The sequence below is a fragment of the Carassius gibelio genome, chromosome A7 (assembly GCF_023724105.1).
Source record: "Carassius gibelio isolate Cgi1373 ecotype wild population from Czech Republic chromosome A7, carGib1.2-hapl.c, whole genome shotgun sequence".
Classification (NCBI taxonomy): Eukaryota; Metazoa; Chordata; class Actinopteri; order Cypriniformes; family Cyprinidae; genus Carassius; species Carassius gibelio.
The window spans coordinates 16306073-16327963 of NC_068377.1; the positions used below are offsets into that span (position 1 = coordinate 16306073).

A 21891-nucleotide genomic window follows, 5' to 3' on the forward strand; every position below is an offset into this window, starting at 1 on the left:
ATAATGTTAAAACACAGCCGATATAAATCTGCAAGGGGGATATTGATATCTAAAAAATTGTTGGCGTGGCAACATGTCAAACTGGAATACTTCTCAGGTGATTTTGAGGCAAATAACATACTTAGAATTTCACAAAACTCTGAACACACATCAGTATTTCTGATAGGAACTTAAATTGTGAATGGATTTTGGATAGCTTGAATGGTTTTGCCGTGGTGATTTTTTTAAATGACCTTACAAAGGGAATCATTATTGTATTTTAAAATTGCAGCTTCCAAACACGTCAAAGAATTTTTTCATACAGATGAAAAAGTCATTCTGAGGAAATATGCATAGTTTCACGACTTTACAACACTGTATGGATAACAGAAAATTAAAAAACTGTCAGACATCTCATCTCACTCTGTCCCTCTGTTTTAGTATATGTGCTTCAGACTTCCATTGTCTGAGAGAAATAGCGCCCCTACAGGTTCAATTCCCGGACTTACTTTCACTTTTAAATCGGTTAAAAATACAAACAAATACTTAGATTTAATTCACACTGACAAGCTAAACCAACATATCTGATTATTACCGGTTCAGGGCTCATGGATAAATTATTTCTGGCCAGAGATACGTGAGAAATAGGAGAGATGAATCACCGCTGTGACCACGAGCGTCTGGAGTAAAGAGCTCAGAGAAAACGAATTTATTCCTGTTTTAAAGCTTTTAAAAATAAATTATTACAGCGATATCACACAATCAACCAATTAGAACACACCAAGAGCTAAATTAAGATGTTTTTGAACTGTTTGTGTGAAAATGAAATATTTGCGGCTGCCTAACTGAAATCACCGCCTCCGATCAGCGCGTACAGTGTCGAGCTCAAAACAAACGAATTTATTCTTGTTTAAGAGCTTTTTTAAATAAAATATTACCACAAATGCACACAATAAACCCATTGTAACACAACAAGAGCTAAATGCAGGTGTTTGTGACCTGTTTAAGTGTGCAAGACTATTTGAAAGCGCGACTGGCAGAATAACATATATCTCTCGAGCTGCAGGATTCTGCCTTTCGTCGTAAGAACGAACACATCACGGACAAGATTATTTCAAAACACATAATAGCTTGGCGACTATAAACGAAAACAGCCACGTGAACATAAACTGGATCTACTGGATTTGAATATTAAAGTGACCACATTTACCACTTGCTTCTGTCTTCAATTTTAATCTATATAAAAAAGGAAACTCATTCGACTTGGCTGCTTTTTTAATGTGTGCGTATTTATTTATTTATCTTTTTATACATTTTGTATAATTTCATAGTTTGTGTATTACAATTATAAAAACAAAAATAAAATTAGCCACTCACATAGAAATAGCTTAGGCCTTAACCTTTTTCTGACAGTTTTAGGGATTTTTAAAAATCCTAAAAAAACCTTATTTGTGCTGCAAATAATAATTTCAAACTCATTTGATACTGACCTATGACATCCTGTGACATTATATTTATTTTAATTTACATAATCTCATGGATGTAACAGTAAATCTGTTCAGCTCACAGATCAATACTAAGCTGTAATACAAGCAGAACTTTCACAAATGCTTATGAGTCATTTAAGGATTTGATAACACTGTAAAATAATGTCTAATTTGTTAACATTAGCAAATTCATTGATAACACTTTATAATAACTGCACTCATTATTAAATAGTCAGTTCATGCTTTATAAAGCCTTGTCCCAATATTAATAGTCAGTAGTAAGCAGTTTATAAATACAGCTATAAATAGCTTGTCCTTGGTTTATAAGCACATTTATTAAAAATGAGAGTAAGTTATCTTCCTATGAAAAATAAAAGATAAAAATAAACAAACAACAACACAGATTGATACAGAACTCAGAAATTTTATTGTGGATTTATGATAAAGCCTGCAAATGAATTCATACTCCTCCTCATACTACTCCATACTCCTTTTTCAACATGATGCCAATATACTGAGATGTTAAATTGTGAATGGGTTTAGGATAGCTTAAATGGTGTTGCCATAGAGATTTATTAAAGTAACATAAAAAAATACAATAGTTATTTTACTATATCTTTACAATTTTTCATTCTAAATCTTCATAATTTTTTATATAAGTAGAAGTCCTCATTTGAAGGAAGCACAGTAAGTTTCATAGCTTTATCACTTTCAAGAGCCAGCATAAAATTTAAACTATCATAACTTATAAATCAAGCTTGCAATTCTTAGTACCTATAATGGCCACCAGAGGGAGCTATAGGATTACTTTTAAATAATTATTGTAGAAACGAGTATGATTTAAATCATTTATAGAAATCTTTCAAATAAAATAATATGTATTTTAGGAATTTTACTGATAAAATGACCCTCACTTAATTAGAATAACAAGCTGAAGTATAGTGAACCGTATATTAAGAATAATTCTTTATAGGCTTTATGGACAGATACGTTTTGAGTGACTCTTGAAGGATCAGCACCACATCCTCTTTTACCACTGTTTAAAGAATTAATCTTACAGAACAGGTGTGAATGAATTTTGGATAGCTTGAATGGTTTTGTCGTGGTGATTTTTTGAAATAATAGTAAAAAAGGAACCAGTAAATGTCTTTTTATTTTTTTAAAGTGCAGCTTCTAAACACTTAAAAAAAAAAATGTACACATAGAAGACAAGTCATTCTGAGGCATATTTCCTCAGAATGACTGGTCTCATGACAATAGTTTCATGACTATACAACACTATATGGATGATAGAAAATTAAAAAACTATCATACATCTGATGTCACTCAGTCCCACTGTCACTGTGGGTAATGTGTGTGTGTGTGTGTGTGTGTTAAGTGAATTAGGTGTGAAACTATCAGGGAGCATTTAGTCTCCAGCGCCAACATTTTACAGAACTGCCACTTTCCTGGAGTCTCCAGAATTACTCGGTGTCAGGTTCTGAGAGACTTAAGATTCCAAAAAATGATTAAATTAGAATACCATGAAGTATTGTGAAATACTATATATTAAGGCTTTATATATAGGCTTAATAAACAGATTAGAGTGACTCGTGAAGGACCAGCACCACCTCCTCTTGTTGTTCGATGGTTTGAGGAATATATCTTCCAGAATCCAGGATTAAAATTTAGGAGCTCATTTTTATTCCACCTCCTTTCCTGAAAGTCTGTCTTGCAGAATTGACTAAAAATTTATCTTCACATTAATTCCTAATTCTTTTGCAATTCTTTTTGTCAGTTCTTCTTGACCAGTTTTTCTCTTCCAGCTTTCCTGGCCTATTGTATAGCACTCATAAATGATTAAATAAAAAATAATGGTAGTTATTAAGATTGATATGGTTTGGAATTGGTAAAATGTGCTTGGAAAAAAATCACAATAAAACAATGTTTTAATGTTTAAGTTTGGAATATTAACTGACATGAATGAATGCTATATAAATATTGTTCATGTTAACATAATGTTTATAAATGAAATCTTATTGTAAAGTGTTACTAAAGTTATATATATATATATATATATATATATATATATATTGTTCTGTGAATGTGATTTTAAAGTCTAGATGATTCGGATTAACCCTTTAACTGCCATATCAAGTTCAAGTTCTAGTTCAAGTTCAATTTATTTGTATAGCGCATTTACAACAGCCTCCTGGCTGACCAAAGTGCTTTAACATAAGAGCAAGAATATTACACATACATAAAAATAGACCAGACAAAAAATTTAAAACCACCCATTTCAAAATGTAGCATAACACAGTAGTCAGTACACTAAGGAAAATAAAAAAGTTTTTAGCAAAGATTTAAAAATAGACAAGGAAGGGGCCAGTCTGATCTCTAAAGGCAGGGTATTCCAGAGTCGTGGCCCAGCCACTGCAAATGCACGCTCCCCTCTACGCTCCCCTCTATCCTTTAAAACCTCACTGCCAGAGGGATATTGTGAATGCATGTGCCCGCTGGGCACAGTTTACCTGATGCCACCGGGGTGGTGATGGCATTGGTGGCTTGAGCCCGCCATCGCTGCTTGCAGCTATATTTTAATCTTATTCTCTGTTTGTTTAGATAACAGTTCCTAAATCCAATCACAATCAGTTCTTTTTTTTTTTGTTTTTAAGATAGTTGAGCCAAACCTATCTGTCACAGACAGATCATAGTCTAAGAGACTAATATTTTGACAGAATTTGTAGTATTTTGGCTGTGTATAGCAGTATGACTTAACTAATAATTAGATCTCATATGCAGACCAAAACTGCCATTAAATGGTATAATGGAAGTGGATTTCGAAATAAACAACCTCAACTTACTTTATACTGTAGATAGTCCTACAGCCATGACGGCTACACTAATCAATTTCTATGACTGCTTAACAGAAAAGCAACGCTCTGAACATACTTTTACTGTACTTTAAGTACAAAGACCCAATTTTAATGTCTAGAGAACAGCTTTTGGCACCAATGTGATTCCTTACCATTTCGGTCTCAGCGGATAATGACCTAATTGTGATGTTTTTCAGTGTAGAGGCACAAACAAAATCCATTCCAAATGGGGCTGTTAAGCCAATTAGATTGAGCAAAGACCACTTAGAGCAAAGTTGTACATTTCCTCTATTTTCTGAGAGCAGTCACACTGATATGGTTACGTAATGAAGCTTTCCTTTGATAACTCTCTGATTACATAAGTGATAAAAGAAAACAGTGTGCTTCCAGAAACTTGGCATTATGGACTGAGCTAAATAGGAAGAACACAAACGGGAACAAACATGAACATATTTGAAAATTTCTGGCCATTACAATGAAATTTAACTTGTCCTTATAGGGACTATATTTCTATATACAAAGAAAAACCAAGGACTTTAACATCAGTGCTCCATCAGAAAAATGATATGAGGCAAGAGTGACTGTATAACCAGTAAACCTGTCTCGTGAATAGTGATATACCTTGCTGTATAGAAGGTGCCTTCAACATCTGTTTGTAGTAGGAGTAATAAAGGCCACATTCTGTCCGAAAGGAGATTTCACGCTCGACTTCCTACAAATGCAAGAGAGGATAGGATTCAGAAAAATGAACTATGACAAGAAGCACAACAGGAGTAAATGGTGTTCAAATAAAATACAGTTCCCATCGGAGAAAGAAATCAGAGCAGCTATCTGACCAGAATAAAAATTGAATTCATTCGCAATAAAAGCCTTGAAGAAGACAAAAAAACAGGCGTTGTAAATAAAGTGGAGTTTTAAAGTGGAAGAGGTTTTCAAACAAGAAGATCCATACGCTCCACAGAGATTAGAGTCATATGAAATTATGTTTGAGAAGACTTTGCGCTTTTATTTTACTTCATAAAACAGCTTTAACACTCATTTTTCGGAAAAACTCTAACTCAAAGAGGCAATTTTAAGATATAAAACCATGAAAACGGAGAGTACTATAAAGTAATAATTGAAGATAACACAATGAGAATTGGCTCAAAGGAAAATGACCTAATGACCAATACTGCGAACATTCACTTCATTAAACAATGTTTCTAAGCAACATTCGTGCAACAAAAATGGAGACAGATTCTGCTTCCCTTACCTCTAAGTGTGAAAACCACAGCAGGTTTTCATGTATAGAATAAACAGACCATGCATGAAACAACCCAATAACCCCTGCCAACAGTAATCCTGCTGCTATGGCAACAGCCAGCCAATGGTTTTGTCCTGGAATGTGATTCCTTGAAAGCTTTAGACACTCTTCTGTGTCCCTCTGCCCACTCATGGAATCCCTCAGATTGTCTTTTGCCCCAAAGTTTAGCAAAGGAGGTCTGTCCTGGGCGGCCCCGGAGTTATCATCCAAACTGCTATTCCTCCTGCGACGAACCTTCATTCTCGAAGATTGTTATTCGCCGTCTTCTCAATCTTTCCTAAAGGTCTCTCTGTCTTTCCCTGGTTGAGACCGCAAGCTCTTTTGTTTATCGGTCTTTCCAGAGTTCCTTGCCCAAAAACTTCATAGCACACGTAATAAAACAATAAAACAAAACCTCACGAGATCAGTGTAAGCTCCAGCTGGCACCAACCATCAGTCTGACGGAGGAACATTTTACATGTGATGAAAGAGAGGGGCCGAGACAGGAAGGAAGGCATGTGGACCGCACAACTGGTGACCTCTCGTTAGTCAGGAAAAAAGTTCAAATAAAAACATAAAATAGATGTGGAGGAGGGCGGGGTGCTTGGAACATCATTTAGAAAAACTTAAGAGCATTTGCAAAAACAGTTATTTGAACTAACAATAGAACGACATCCAGTTTGAAATTAAGACTGTGTGGTGCTATAACCATCTTGGACATGACTTCACACGCAATGAATTTTAAAGCGTTCCAAATGTCTCCTGCTTTGGGGTGCTGTCCCAAAGAAGCAGCATATTGGACATCCAATGCCTTTGTTCAAAAATGAATGGCAATATCGTAATTTACTGTATTAAACTTAGTATACTGGAAGACCAACTCCTGCTGAGAACATTTATACAGCCTCTGTGAAATTTACTGCTTGAAAGAATGGAAACGATTCTAAAAACAATGCAACATTTGTCTGTGCTTCGAATAGAGCTTTCTGTTACGACATTTGATTAGCTGTTAACCAGTGGACACTCACACAGCTCTTCATCTGAAACAGAACAGGTGATTCATTTGCCTGTAAATAAAGCACACTCTTCCTCAAATGCTCGCTCAGTGCTGGAGGTGCTCTTTAACCGGAGAATGACAGAAACATACGGGGATTAAAACTGTAGTCATCCATTTGTATTCAGAAAAGCAAGAGTACAGATAAAAGTAAGATGACTCATAAGCAAGCTGTTAAATACCAGCCAGCGTGCATGAGCTTCCCTTTTCCCCTGTTGTCACCCTCTGACTTCATTTTGAACTTGAGATGACCTTTTTGTGCCACCCATTCCACATGCTGCACTATTATAAACCAGGAATAACAAAATCATCTTTTAAATCGGTGTCATATATGTTCCTTCTTTGTCCCTTATGTAATGTCCCCCTTATCTGCAACCTATGTCTTAGACCCTTTACTAACAAGCTGAATCTGGTGCATTTATTTAGAGAGAAAGTCCTCCAAAAAGTTGGGTTTGGAACCATTAGTTAACACTGTCCACTTCATGTTGCATCTTTAACCTAGATGAAATTGCAACATACTGTTATCAGGGGGCTCATCCAGGATACAGTAAACATGCGGTTTAGACTATTAAATATGCCTGAAAGCATAAAGAAAGAAAGACATTGCAGGCCTAAAATTACCCCGCCAAAACAAAAAGCACTCTAATCTGGTGTTATGAAGTGTGGTGCATATTCAATCACGGTATTTATGAGATACATTATGCTCTGAGAAACAAAATAATCTGAGGACAAAATGTTTAAAGCTTACATGAAAGCAGCACAGGTTTGGCTGCTGTCAGCTTCCCTAAATGAAAACTAGGCCTCAGATTCCAACAAGAAATCCAAAGTCACACACAAACACTACTGCATGGAAGTGAACTAAGCCTACAGCTGTAAATCCTGCACTGATTGGGAGATGTGGTTAAACTACTCCTAATCTGTATTGTTTTAACAAGTGTACTATAGGGACAGGATGATTTATCCAGCTGAACATGACATAACTTTTTTGGCATGGTGCATTCATCTGTTTCAGATCTGGAAGTCATAGCACAATCTGCAGCCCAAACTCTGGCTAGCTGTTTAAGTGACTGTTATCCCAAAAAGGAAAAGAAAAATAATCTGTCAGCACATATGGAAAACAATTCCTTTTCAAGAGGAAATGCATGGAAATTGAGACAGACGAGAACACCATCACTGACAAAGCGCAACCACACATTATGAATCTAAACCTCTTGAGCTGTTCCTTATATTAGGAACATTGCCTAAGAACACTGAAAAGACCTTTGTCTTTTAACCAAAGCCTGAAAAGAAAATGAATCACAAATAGAAGGTGGTCTCAGGACACTGAACATAAAAAAAGCTCTGGATTTTACCTTTATATTGGAGAACCAGAGGTCATTTTCATGAAGCGTAGACACATAGATGCAACACAGCAAGCCCAGACTAACTCCGACTATTGAGCCAGTCATTAGACACAAGATTGTCCACCATGAGAAACCACCTGGAGAGAATGACACAATATTACTCTGACCATGTCGTTAAAACAATAAACATGGTAAACAAGGAAGAGACATTCACACAGATCTACTGTAGGGTTGGTATTATATGACTATTCATGTATAATATTTTATACTTTATTTTTTTATTATACATAACAAAACAATAATGTATATAAATCTGTTTTGAATTTTTCACGTGATCAATCTTTAAATACATTGCCATGTTGACATTCATATATCAAGGTTCTGGCCTGATATTAAAGTTATACTTCACCCAATTATAATAATAATAATAATAATAATTGATGTCATGCTGTCCCAGGTTTTTGGGTAAAAGGCCATTAAATGCATTTACTTTTGCAACAAACAGCACTGACCTGTTGCAAACCTCTGTTTGGGTTCATCTGTACAGTCAGGCTTCAGGTTCTGAATGTTGGACCCCGGGTCCTTCCCTTTACTGCCCTTCCTCTGCCGCGGGGCAGTCATAGTGGAAAAACAGGCTTCCAGTCCTGGTGAAATATGTTCAATAATAATGACAAAAGCCAAGTTTAACATACTTATATACAATTAAGTCATCACTGTTCCCATGCTCGCTTTCTCTCTCTCTATATATATTTGTTTGTATGTATAAATCTATAATAAAATCATAACTGATGTCAGGACATCATATATATATATATATATATATATATATATATATATATATATATATATATATATATATGGGTACTAAAACTGGTAAAAAAGAAAAAAAAAACTGTAATCAAAATAAAGATAATGTACACCGAACTTGCTATTGTTACCACAATTTAACGTTTTGTTCACTAATGATACATTATTGTCGTGTTTATGTATTACAAAACTGCGCTTACTGTTTGAAAAGGCTTTTTAATACACAAGCTACTGATATGCACAAAGAACAAGAGAAGGCCAGGCCCATCATTTGCGCCCTGGTTTTGAGTAAATTATTATTATGTATGGTGAGATATCGTAGTTCACATACAAACACAACACAGCAGCTGTTTCTCCCTTACACTCTGATGTACGTGTGTCTCAATCAGCGCGCAATTAACAACGATAATTAAAACCCGCCTCTTTCGCGGTGTTGACAAACATTTCGCTAGGACACAACGATCTATTCCCGTTATACCGGAAACACTAGAGCTAACGGTGTGAAAATGCCTCTATTCCCGGTGCTTCGTGACACTTTCGCGAACTCCGCGCAAGTTCACCATCCGGAGAGCGTCCATAACAAACAGAGACGAACAAAAGAGCGCACTCGTGGTTATTATCGCACGGACAAGACAACAAAGCATCGCGCCGCGCTCATTTCATTCTTTCATTCATTCATTGGCAGGCCTGTGTTTTGCAGCGGCGTTTCCTGCTCACAGCTCAGCACAATGTCAGGAGATCTCAGATCGCATCAGCCGCTGATCTCGGTCTCCGGCTAGCTGGGGGACCTGCAGACTGATGCCTGCTGTCTCACCTCATCTCTTTCACTCACTGTAAAACAATGCACGGTAATATGCACTAATACATGCGCGTCTCTCACCCTGTTCAATGAAGCTCGTAGTTCCTTATCGGATGTCCGGTAGCTCCTCCTTCCTGACGGTCAATCGCATTCAGCGTGCGAGCGTAGCGGCGCATGAAAACAAACCTCTCCTCCATACAATTAACGGGAATACAAATCAAGTTAAAACATGAAATCCGCCAGCAGTTCGTAAAATTTTAGAGTCGTGTTGTTTCTCGTCCGCAGGCTGAGAGCATACAGCTGACCGCAGCGTGCAGAAATGAAGGGTTTACACTGAGCACGAGCACATCCACATCCACTATCGCATCCAGCGCCTCTCTCTCCTGAGAGACTCTACACCTCTGAGTCTGAGTACCTGTTGAGCACCTGCCCCGGGACGCATGGTCATGAAACCCATTACGGCCAATAGCTCTGGATAATTTATATGATAACTGTGCTAAACCACGGCAAGGTATTTGCTCATGGAAATAAAAACAATTTAAAGTTGTATTTGTGTCGCTCATATTTTCTGTCGTAACATGTAAATTATGTATTGCATGCAGTGCATTTTAATGTATTCCATTGTAAGGGCTTATGTCCTATTAGCTAGATCCTAGCAGTGTCAGAGAAACAAAACAGGCCTTGCTGCAATGAATTCATACATGCACAAAATTGTCATTTTACCAGATATTTCTGATCTCTGATCTACTTCAAGATCTGTAGCCTAATATTTCACAGTACTACAATCGAAGCAATGTGATTATCCTCAAACCCAAACTTGGTAATGTAATAAAAGTTTTGAAGTTGATGTTAAGGCTGTAGGGTTGCGTTTGTATGTGTATTGCTTTTCTGTCCCTTGGGGCTTGTTGTAGGAAAACTTTGGGCATGCACATGTTACGGGAGCACCCAGTTGTGCCATGTGAGCTTCTTTGGAGTCAAGGAGACTAAAAAGTACACTGTTCATATAAAACCTGCATTTCGCTTTCTTTATTTTAGTATTTAAAAAGTGTTTAGGTGAACCCGAGGCAAAAAAGCTCAGCTTTTGTCCCTACATGCTGCAATGTGTCTCTGGCCACAGACAATACAATTTCCATCCCTCAGTGAGTCAGTTGTGCCAGTCAAAATTGGTTTTCCCTGGTGTGTAATGACTTTATGGGATATTTGGAACCTAGTGTGTCAGAGTCTGCTGGTCTAGTTGTGGCACACACACTCACTAATGTGCACAATGGACAGACTAAAGCACAAATGTTGAACCCTACTAGACAGGACATTCCTATAAAACAGGGGACTCACCTGGGTGAGTTTTATTCTATAGCTGATTCTGATATTCATCCCTTTCAGCAGGATGCAGGGGGAGGTGTTGTGCCTAGCCCACACAAAACGGCCCCTCCAATATCTTTAAGTGAATCGCCAATTTCAACATCTGATAGGGCAAAACTGCTGGCACTGGTGCAGGAGCACCTGTAAAAAAGAAATGTGGTGCCTTGCACTTCTGCGTTGATTATAGACGCTTGAACAGTATAACGGTCCAGCACTCATCCTCTGCCACGTGTGGATGACCCGCTGGATGCATTAACGGGCTCCAGATGGTTCAGCACATTGGATTTTTCTAATGGACACTGGCAGGTAGAGGTGGCCGACCAAGACAGAGAAAAAAAAAAAAAGATTTTACTACAGGTCAGGGTCTATATCAGTTGCACTGCATGCTGATGGGACTTTCTAACTCCCCCGCCACTTTTCATCCGGCGATGGAGTTAGTTCTGAGAGGGCTCCAATGGCACATTTGCATGGTGTACCAGGATGATATTTTGATTAATAGGCGAACATTTGACGAGCATTTAACTCATCTGAAAAAGTGTTTTCTAGAATATGTTCGGCAGGTTTGAAATTGAACCCTAAAAAATTCAACTTGGCCAGGAATCATGCGATATTCCTTGGTCTTGTTGTTTCAGAGAAAGGTCTCCAGCCTGACCCAAGTAACATGGACAAGGTTCGTAATTGGCCGGTCTCCACAGTCTCCCTCGGAGGTTAGAGTGTTTGTGGGACTGTGCTCATACTATTGACACTCTAAGGACTCACACTAAGGACTTTTAAAAATGCTGATGCACCCACCTCCCAGTGGTGTAGTCCTAAAGAAAAAAGTGGTTTACTATTACTCAGTCGCGCCCAACCCCTCCTGTTTTTTGTTTGTACTGGGGTTAAAATTCGGCCTTGGAAATATCCACCCCACAAGTTCCCCCATAAATGTTCTGCGGGGTTATAGGGCATTCAGTTGGAGTAAAAAAATGAATAAATAAAACAGGACAGAAACCAATAATGATAGATATTACTGAAATTCAAAGCAAATGCATTTTTGTCAGATAGAAATGCATTTGACACTAAAGCATTGATTTTGAGCTAGAATGGCAAAAAAAATAGGCCTACTTCTAATGGATTCTGTCATCCTTTCCTCATCCTCAAGTGATTGCAGACCTGTATGCTGTTCTTACTTTCTTCTGTGAAAAAAAAAAAAATATTTTGTAGAGTGTTCCCAAGCCATTTAGCTTATAACTTTGATTTCTACTGTATGGGCAAAAATGTCTTGGGTTTCTCAAATTATCTTATTTTTCATGTTCCACAGTAGAAAGAAATTCATACAGCAACATCAACATTTTACTTCCATTCAGATTAATTATAACTAAACATCTAAAGAGAGAAGTTCTTGTTTATAATTAGTAGGCCTATTAGTAAGATGGTGGTCACTAGAAGTAAAACCATGGTAAATTACTATGGTGCTGAATTGACAAGTCTATGTAGGCCTGTTGGTGTTTTCCAGTTTACCTCTTCATGCAGTTTACATTATCATGGCTGTTTTCAGCCAACATCACTACAGAACCTTTAATGTTTTCATATATCACACGACACGACAATAACAATAATTCTGTGTCACATCTGAATGAATGAAGGGACTTGGGCTGTTTATCACTTTACATTGTGGCGCAAATGCAGCACTGTGCTGTATACTTGCGTAAGGCCCCGACTACACCTCTGCCGCCTCCCGGTAACACCAGACATGAAGGACAGTGAGACAGCAGGAAAGATGCCTGAAAAGGAGGCTGTATCTAACTTGTCCTTAAGTCCAGACAACATTTTGAGCATGTTTGATTTGTCATACAATCTAGCGGATGTTGTTATTATGCAGCAGAATGATCCAGATATCTACACAGTGCGGCACTGGGTAGAGCAATCACAAAGGCCTCCTAGGAGACAGCTGACTGGTACCTTTTGGAATTTACCTAAATATTGGACTGAGTTTAATCATCTGTTTATAATAAATGGTCTGTTGTGTCGCTCAGTTTCCTGTCTTCCCACAGGCGACCCTGTTGCTCAGGTTGTAGTTCATCCTGCTCTTAATAATGACATACTTTTGCAGCTCAACGGGGCCCCAACTGCTGGTCATTTTTCTCCAGAATGAGTGTTTTATGTTTAAGGACATTAAGATGTGGTGCGAGTAATGCACAGCATGTCAAACACGTCGTGAGCCTGTTCAGCTCATAAAACACCTATGGGTGGGTCCCTGACAACGCAACCCTTTGAGAGAGTCACAATGGACATTTTGGAACTGCCAAAAACAACCAAAGGAAATCGTTATGTACCGGTGGTTGAGGATTATTTCACAAAGTTTGTTAACCTGCATGCCCTGGCTAACCAATCTGCACAGACTGTCGCTCAATGCTTTGTTTGAGGACTACATTTTGACACAGCATTCCTGAATCTTTGCACTCTGATCAGGGCTGCCAGTTTGAATTAGAAGTGCTCTCGACTCTCTGTCGTTTGCCAAATATAAAGAAAACGCGCACCGCTCCCTACCACCCAGCGTCCGACGGCATGGTGGAACGTTTTAACAGAACATTGACAGATCAGATGGCTAACATACTGTTGTCATGTAGGGGTGAATGGGTCAATTATATCAAACAGGTTGCATTTGTGTGGTGGTTATAAAAATAGATAAAACTAATAATAATTAGTGTCATCAATATGTCATCAAAAAAAATAAATAAACTGAATGTCATTAATGCATAGTGTATGATTTTGGATGATGGCGATTGGTATTCCTTGCCTAGTATGGATGATTGATCATTTGATTATTTTTGCCTTGGAACTTTCACCTGCTGGGGGAGGGGCGCGCTGCTGAGACAATACAGAGACTCAGAAGATATTGCAGCAGCTCCGTGTCCTGTGTCTTTTATTGACTCTTTTTCTCCCCTAATCAGGTATGATATGAGTAAATCGTAGGGAAAATACACTTCATATAAGTCAAGGCTGTGAAAAATGGCAAGTGTCATTGTTTGAAGTGCATTCATTGTGTATATATCTATGTCTAAAAGTTCGGTTCAAGTTTCCCGCGTCTGTATCACATGTACAACTAGTGAATGCTAAACTGATGGCAGAGACTATGCGGTCATAGAAATGTGAAAGCAGAGTGAATTAATAACATATTGGTGTTTTTGAGAACTAATTTAACAAGTTAAGTTACAGGTGGCAATGCTTAAAGGAAAGGAATCTGTTGGTTCATAAGAGAAAGTGTAATATATGTTCATGCTAATGGTGTGTAAAGAGATAATTAGTTTTGCTGACATGCTATGATTCCTGAGGTAATTTAAGAAGTTTAAAAGAGTTGAAGATATGGTAGACGGCACATATGTCTAAATGTTGAGTATCACATGAGAATATTGTATGTAATATGCAGTACGTATTATTAACATGCATTGAGATTCAAGTTTCTATTGAAATTATTTGTTTAACTTGTGGAAACAGTATCTGTTGAGAAGCTATATCTGTGATTAATTCTATATTTTTTTTTCTGTATATTGTTTTTATCTAAAAGAGATATGTTGTTATACTTTTCACTGATATGAGAATGCAGAAATATTTGCATTAATGTGAGACAATACAGAGACTCAGAAGATATTGCAGCAGCTCCGTGTCCTGTGTCTTTTATTGACTCTTTTTCTCCCCTAATCAGGCGGTTAGGGTACTACATTTTGGAGGCACCGCTGGGATGAAATGCAGTGAAGGTCGGCGTCCATACATGATGGTCTACCTCCAGTGTCATTCATTCTGACTTGCGGCTGAGGAGAACAGAGTGAGAACGTCTGGCGTCCACGTTGAGTCCGGAAGAACCGTGCGTGCTATCTGAGGTTGATCGTTGATACCCGGAACATTGCCATTTTCCGACCAGCTAAGACTGCTTTTCTGCATCACACACTGCACACACCCACAGCCCAAGTGAACCATGGATCAATTAGAGAATTTAAGACTTCAAGTTGTAGGAGCATTGTATTCACTATCAAGAGAAAACCTTGTAAAATTGTGTGTTTCTCTGCATATTGAACATGATATCGACACAAGCCGCTCGTATGTCATTTCTACACTTGTGAGACATTTTGAAAGGGAGGGGTTAGAAGAACTGGAAGATGGGGGCATGTCAGAACTTTTGTGTGTTAGAGACAAAATTTGTGAACTTCAACTGGGGGGTGAAAATATCTCTGAGCAACAGACAGCACAGGTGGTTCAGAGCGCGACTTTAGTAGTGCAGGTCACAGAGCAAGAAAGGCTACAAAAAGAAATTGATACATTGCAGTTAGCCTTGCAAAAACGTATTGAACAAAAACATAACACTGTTACAAGCTCACAGCAGGATGTTAGTGTCCCACACCACACAAACACGCAGCTAAGCTATGACACACAGCAAAGCTCAAAAACACAAACTACCAACCTAAATTGGCCCTCAGCATCGACACGACCAGTTATGTCAACATGGAGCAGAGAGTTTAAAATATCTGGCCAGATAGGTGAACCTGGGCAAAAAGACAAACTCTCCTTCTCAAGTCTAGCTCACCAAATTGAACATGGACGGAGCAGAGGTTTCTCTGAGCTTGAAATTGTTGATGCTGTAATCCGAGCAATTGCGCCAGGCATGCAGCTTCGTAGCTACCTAGAGGGTAAGACAAATCTTACACTGCCCACATTAAGACGGATTCTCAGAGCTCATTTCCAAGAGAGGGGTGCTACTGAGCTGTATAAACAACTCACCTCAGAGGTACAGAGCAGCAAAGAGACCCCGCAAAGCTTTCTTGTTCGCTGTCTTGATTTAAGACAAAAGATTCTGTTTGCATCACAGGAGGCCGAATCCAGTTTGAAGTATGACCCAAAGCTAGTCCAGAGCATGTTTCTCCACACCATCCTGACGGGCCTACAGAATGACAGCGTTAGAGGTGATCTGCGACCTTATTTGACACAAACTGATGTAAGTGACGAACTACTCTTTGATAAAGTCAATCTGGCTTGCGCCCACGAAGCTGAGCGCCAAAGTAAAAAGAAACTCATCCAGCCATGCACCACTAAAGTACACATAGTTCAATCCAGCGATACCCCTATGGAGAAAAAGGGAAAAACACCACCTCAGCACAATCCAGATAATCACGAACTTCAGATCTTGAGTGAGTTGAGAGAAATGCGTTCAGGCATGGCGCTGTTGAAAGACCTCAGTGCGGAGGTATCTCAAATTAAAGAGTCAATCAAGCAACCTCAGGTCATGTCCACTCAGTGTCCCCCTCTAAATAGCGCATCCCCGCCACAGACTCAATACCCTGCACCGACTCAATACCCACCTCAATACTACTGGCAGCCTTACGACCAGAGGAGAGAGACAGTTCCACGACCACAGTGGCTCCCAGCACAACGCTATCACCCTCCTGCGACTCGAGTAAGGAAATGTTTTGCATGTCAACAAAGTGGATTGGATGTCTACTGTAGTCACTGTTACAAGTGTGGTGGTAGCGACCATTTCTCAGCTGGCTGTCGAGCACGGATGCCCATGACACACAGGGATGGTTCTTTAAACGAGGACGGGTCACGACCGCGGGACAGGCAGTGACCAGTGCGATGGAAGGGTCCCGTCAAAGCATATGGAGACACTGTGATACTGGTAAACAAACACTGTATCGCTCAAAAGCATGTCAATCCAATCACTGGACAGAAAATAAGAAGCAATGCAATCAGTCCTCCAATGTTATTATAAATTCGGCCATGTCAAAAGGGAAACCAAAAGAAAAAGAGTCTATGTGTACTGCTTTAGTAGGGAAGCAGTGTCTTGTACAGTGTTAAGACCAGCTTGTTGATGTATTATGGGATACAGGATCTCAAGTGTGTATAGTGGATGAACGGTGGAAAAATGAGCACTTACCAAATATCAGACTGAGAAATGTTGCAGAGGTAATTGATGCGCCTGAAGGACTCTGCCTTGTGGCAGCAAACGGACAGGACATACCTTATGCAGGGTGGGTGGAAGTGACTTTTGGGTTAGCATCAAATGAAGTGAAAACAAAAGAACTGGTCATACCTGTGTTGGTAATGAAGGGCAGAGAGCTTCGTCATCCTATCATCGGATACAACGTGATTGAGCAAATGATGAACAACAAGGAATTAACTCAGCCAATCACCAATGAATCAGTGGAAAGAGAAAAAGTTCAAGCTTTCATTGAGCAAGTTCATGCAGAAATGTCATGCGGATATTTAGTCAAAACCAAAAAAAAAAATGTTAATGTGCCCAAACACACATCAGTACAAATTGAATGCAGAGTACAGTCACACAGTCACACCGACCAAAAGAAAATACAGTGTTAATTTTTGAGCCTGACGTTAACCCACAGTGGGTGGAGGGGTTGGAGTTCTGTGAGACGATTGTAACCCTGCGACAACATGCATCTCCCCACATAATTGTCAGTGTACAGAACCCTACAGATCATGACCTACTGTTAGCAGGCAAGATGGTCATAGGCACCGTGCAACCTGTACAAGCGGTGTATCCAACTGCTACTTGTGAGGGACCTGACTTAACTTCTGTGAGGGTCAATCAAATAACAAATGAAACCAGACATAACTCTGACATCGCATGGGAACCACCGCTGGACTTAAGCCATCTCAGTGAGTCTAGAAGACAAATTGTAAGACAGATGCTGAGAGAGGAAGCAGCTTCCTTTTCAAAATCCGATGATGACATTGGCTGCATAGATGGGCTGCAGTTGACTATCAAACTAACAGACACGATCCCAGTTGCACGCACTTACCAGTCAGTACCGCGTCCCCTGTACAAAGAGATGAAGGATTACCTACACGATCTCATTGCCCAAGGATGGGTTAAACAATCAAACTCATCGTATTCCTCACCAGTGGTCTGCGTCCGGAAAAAGGATGGTAGCTTGCGATTGTGTATTGACTACAGAGAATTAAATCGAAAAACAACCCCCGACCGACAGCCCATTCCACGTGTTCAAGATATCATGGACAGTCTTGGAGGGAACAGCTGGTTCTCACTACTTGACCAAGGAAAAGCATACCATCAGGGTTTCATGGCCAAAGAGAGTAGACCAATGACAGCTTTTGTTACGCCATGGGGATTGTATGAATGGATTCGTATCCCTTTTGGTCTGATGAACGCTCCCGCGGCTTTCCAACGCTGCATGGAAGAGTGTCTGAAAGATCTCCGAGACGATTGCTGTGTCCCCTACCTTGATGACACGCTAGTGTTCAGCAAATCCTTTGAAGACCATGTCAATGATGTGAGGAGAGTCCTGCAGCATTTAAGGCAATATGGGATCAAGCTCAAGCCTAGTAAATGTGAGGTGTTCAAGCGGGAAGTTCGTTACCTGGGGAGGATAGTGTCCGCGGAAGGAAGTAAAATTGACCCTGCTGACACCGAGGCTGTGAGAGCTCTGGGAGAGAAAAGACCCAGCACGGTGGGACAGTTGAGAGCCGTACTTGGCCTGTTAAGTTACTATAGGCAGTACATCAAAGATTTCTCCAAGATCGCTGGGCCGCTCTATGACTTGCTGAAAGGAGAAGTGGAGACAAAGGACGACGGACACAATGGAACCACCACCAAGTGTACAAAAAACAAAAAGAAAGGAGTGCCTTCCCAGAAGCCCATTTTATGGACAGAAAAACATCAGCAGAGATTGGAGACATTAATAGACTGCTTGGCGGAACCTCCGGTCCTTGGATTTCCTGACTTCTCGCAGCCGTTTATACTCCATACGGATGCCTCAAACCAGGGACTTGGTGCTGTTCTGTACCAAAAGCAAGATGGGAAACTTCGAGTAATTGCTTATGGATCCCGTACATTGACAGCCGCTGAAAGAAACTATCATCTTCACTCGGGGAAATTGGAGTTTTTAGCTTTGAAGTGGTCCATCACAGAGAAGTTCCGTGATTATCTGTACTACGCACCTACCTTCACTGTGTACAGCGACAACAATCCGCTGACTTATGTATTGACCAGTGCCAAGCTCAATGCGACTGGGTCCAGGTGGGTTGCGGAGCTCGCGGATTTCCATTTCACCATAAAATACCGCCCTGGCAAAGAAAACATTGATGCAGACAGCTTATCCAGGATGCCACTGGAAGTTGGAACAATGATGGAGCAATGTACGGAGGAACTCTCATCCGATTGCGTCGAAGCAACCATACAGGCTGTAGAAGTTCAAGATCTTGCCATGTCATGGACAGCCATGAGTTCGCCATATGACCCAACGGAGTGTGCTGAGTCTGGCCAGTCTTTTTCCACCGATGATATACGTCAAGCGCAGAGAAGTGACACCCACATTGGACCTGTAGTACAATGTAAGATGGCTGGCGAAAAACCCTCCAGACACTTATTAAGGACATTCAGTGCACAGGGTAGAAGTTTGCTGCGTCAATGGGACAAATTGTGCATTGGAGAAGATGGAATACTCCGCCGGAAGACAGCTACCCGATCTCAGCTTGTGCTGCCTGAAATATATAAACAACGGGTCCTTCAGGAGTTACATAGTAAAATGGGGCATCAAGGAGTGGAGAGGACAACGTCATTGATTGGAGACAGATTCTTCTGGCCAAAAATGCAGGGTGAAATTGAACATTTTGTGACCAAGAGTTGTAACTGTCTGAAACAAAAGAAACCAAGTAGAGAAACCAGAGCACCACTCATGAATATTGTCACCACTCACCCATTTGAACTCATTTCCATTGACTTTCTGCACCTGGACAGAAGTAAAGGAGGGTATGAATATATCCTGGTGATAATTGATCACTTCACAAGGTTTGCACAAGTGTACGCCACCACATCAAAATCTGCAAAAACTGTCGCTGATCGAATATTCAATGACTATGCACTAAAATTCGGATTTCCCCAAAGGATCCATCATGACCAGGGAGCAGAATTCGAGAATCAGTTGCTCTACCAGTTAAAAAAGAATTGTGGAATTGCAGGATCGCGAACAACTCCATATCACCCGCAAGGGAACGGACAGATTGAACGTTTTAACCGGACGTTGCTCCAGATGTTAAAAACCTTGACAGAAACGCAGAAGTCCAACTGGAAGGAGTCATTGAACAAACTAACTTTTGCCTACAACAGTACGCGATGTGAGGTTACTGGATTTTCACCGTTCTATCTCTTGTTTGGGAGATCGCCGAGACTACCTGTTGACTTGCTCTTTGGATTAACGGCAGCAGAAGGGACTAACAACCATAAGGAATACGTAAAGAGATGGAGGCAAGGAATGCAGGAAGCTTTTGAGATTGCCAAAGAGAACAGCAAGAAGACCGCAGAAAGGAACAAAAGGAACCATGAGGGTAAAGTAAAGAGCTCAGTGCTGCACCCAGGAGATCGTGTTCTGGTACGAAATCTCACACCCAGAGGAGGTACAGGAAAGCTTCGCAATCACTGGGAAGACGAGATACATACAGTTATCCGTCGAGTGGGAGAAGAAGGCCCTGTTTATGAAGTCAAACCGGAACGAGGGAAGGGAAGATCAAGGGTTCTACACCGAAACCTCTTGCTACCATGTGATTACCTGCCAGTGGAAATGGAGCTCAGCACACTACCAAAGACAAAGAGACAAGTGGATAAACCTACCTCTGTAGAAAGGGATGATTCTAGTTCAGAGGAAGACGATGAAGGATGTAGCCAGTGGTACTTACCTGCGGTCTCATCTCAGCAACCTGTGGAAGGAAACAGTGAGTTAGCAAGTGGAAACTTACCAGTTATCTGGCCCAGTGAACCTGAAAAGGAAGGGGAAGAAATTGGTCAAGAGGTCATGAAGGAGCATGAAACAGAAGTTCAAATGGAAAACACGGAGATACCTCAACAGGAAGCTGATGTGATGGAGGAGGAACAACTTGGAGAAAAAGCTGACGATACAGCAGATGAACATCGAGTCCTGTGGGAAAATAACAGTGAAGACGAACTGGAGTGTAGATTGCCTAAAAGAGAGAGGAGACCACCAAAGACATTCACTTATGATTACCTGGGTACCCCTGCATGCTATAGTGTAGAGCATACGAACACAATGGCGTGTCAGCCCACACAATATGAGATGCAGAACATGACTCAGTGGACTTACCCAGCACCACAGTATCAGCCAGTATACTTTTACACATACAGAGACTTATATGCACACTAAAAAGAATGGATTAGGAAATGAAAAAGTATTAGGGCGACGAGACTATGCAGTGGCCTACACATATCTTTATTGATGAACTGAACATACAGTTAACCGGCAGTGCATACATAAGTTAGAACAGTTGCATACAACACAGCACCACCTAAAGAAAGAAAGTAAAAACAAAGTAATGTCGGGACGACATGTATTTTCGAAGGGGAGAGTGTGGTGGTTATAAAAATAGATAAAACTAATAATAATTAGTGTCATCAATATGTCATCAAAAAAAAATAAATAAACTGAATGTCATTAATGCATAGTGTATGATTTTGGATGATGGCGATTGGTATTCCTTGCCTAGTATGGATGATTGATCATTTGATTATTTTTGCCTTGGAACTTTCACCTGCTGGGGGAGGGGCGCGCTGCTGAGACAATACAGAGACTCAGAAGATATTGCAGCAGCTCCGTGTCCTGTGTCTTTTATTGACTCTTTTTCTCCCCTAATCAGGTATGATATGAGTAAATCGTAGGGAAAATACACTTCATATAAGTCAAGGCTGTGAAAAATGGCAAGTGTCATTGTTTGAAGTGCATTCATTGTGTATATATCTATGTCTAAAAGTTCGGTTCAAGTTTCCCGCGTCTGTATCACATGTACAACTAGTGAATGCTAAACTGATGGCAGAGACTATGCGGTCATAGAAATGTGAAAGCAGAGTGAATTAATAACATATTGGTGTTTTTGAGAACTAATTTAACAAGTTAAGTTACAGGTGGCAAT

General features: G+C 40.0%; 1 protein-coding gene across 3 annotated transcripts in view; it reads right to left on the bottom strand.

Moving 5' to 3' along the window:
- The window catches only part of LOC128016669 (probable C-mannosyltransferase DPY19L3), a 38830-nt gene extending 28858 nt beyond the window's left edge, over window positions 1-9972 (bottom strand). The window contains exons 1-4 of one of the 3 annotated variants that reach the window (XM_052601358.1): window positions 9685-9972; window positions 8510-8641; window positions 8007-8134; window positions 4943-5033 (exon numbers count right to left, since the gene is read on the bottom strand). In XM_052601358.1, the coding sequence (XP_052457318.1) occupies window positions 4943-5033; window positions 8007-8134; window positions 8510-8618 (328 nt within the window). In that variant the 5' untranslated portion in view covers window positions 8619-8641; window positions 9685-9972. Of the gene's footprint in view, window positions 1-4942; window positions 5034-8006; window positions 8135-8509; window positions 8642-9135; window positions 9498-9521; window positions 9664-9684 lie in introns of those variants that run through there. The other 2 variants (XM_052601359.1, XM_052601360.1) reach the window with 2 other exon arrangements.
- Window positions 9973-21891: the final 11919 nt, after the last annotated feature.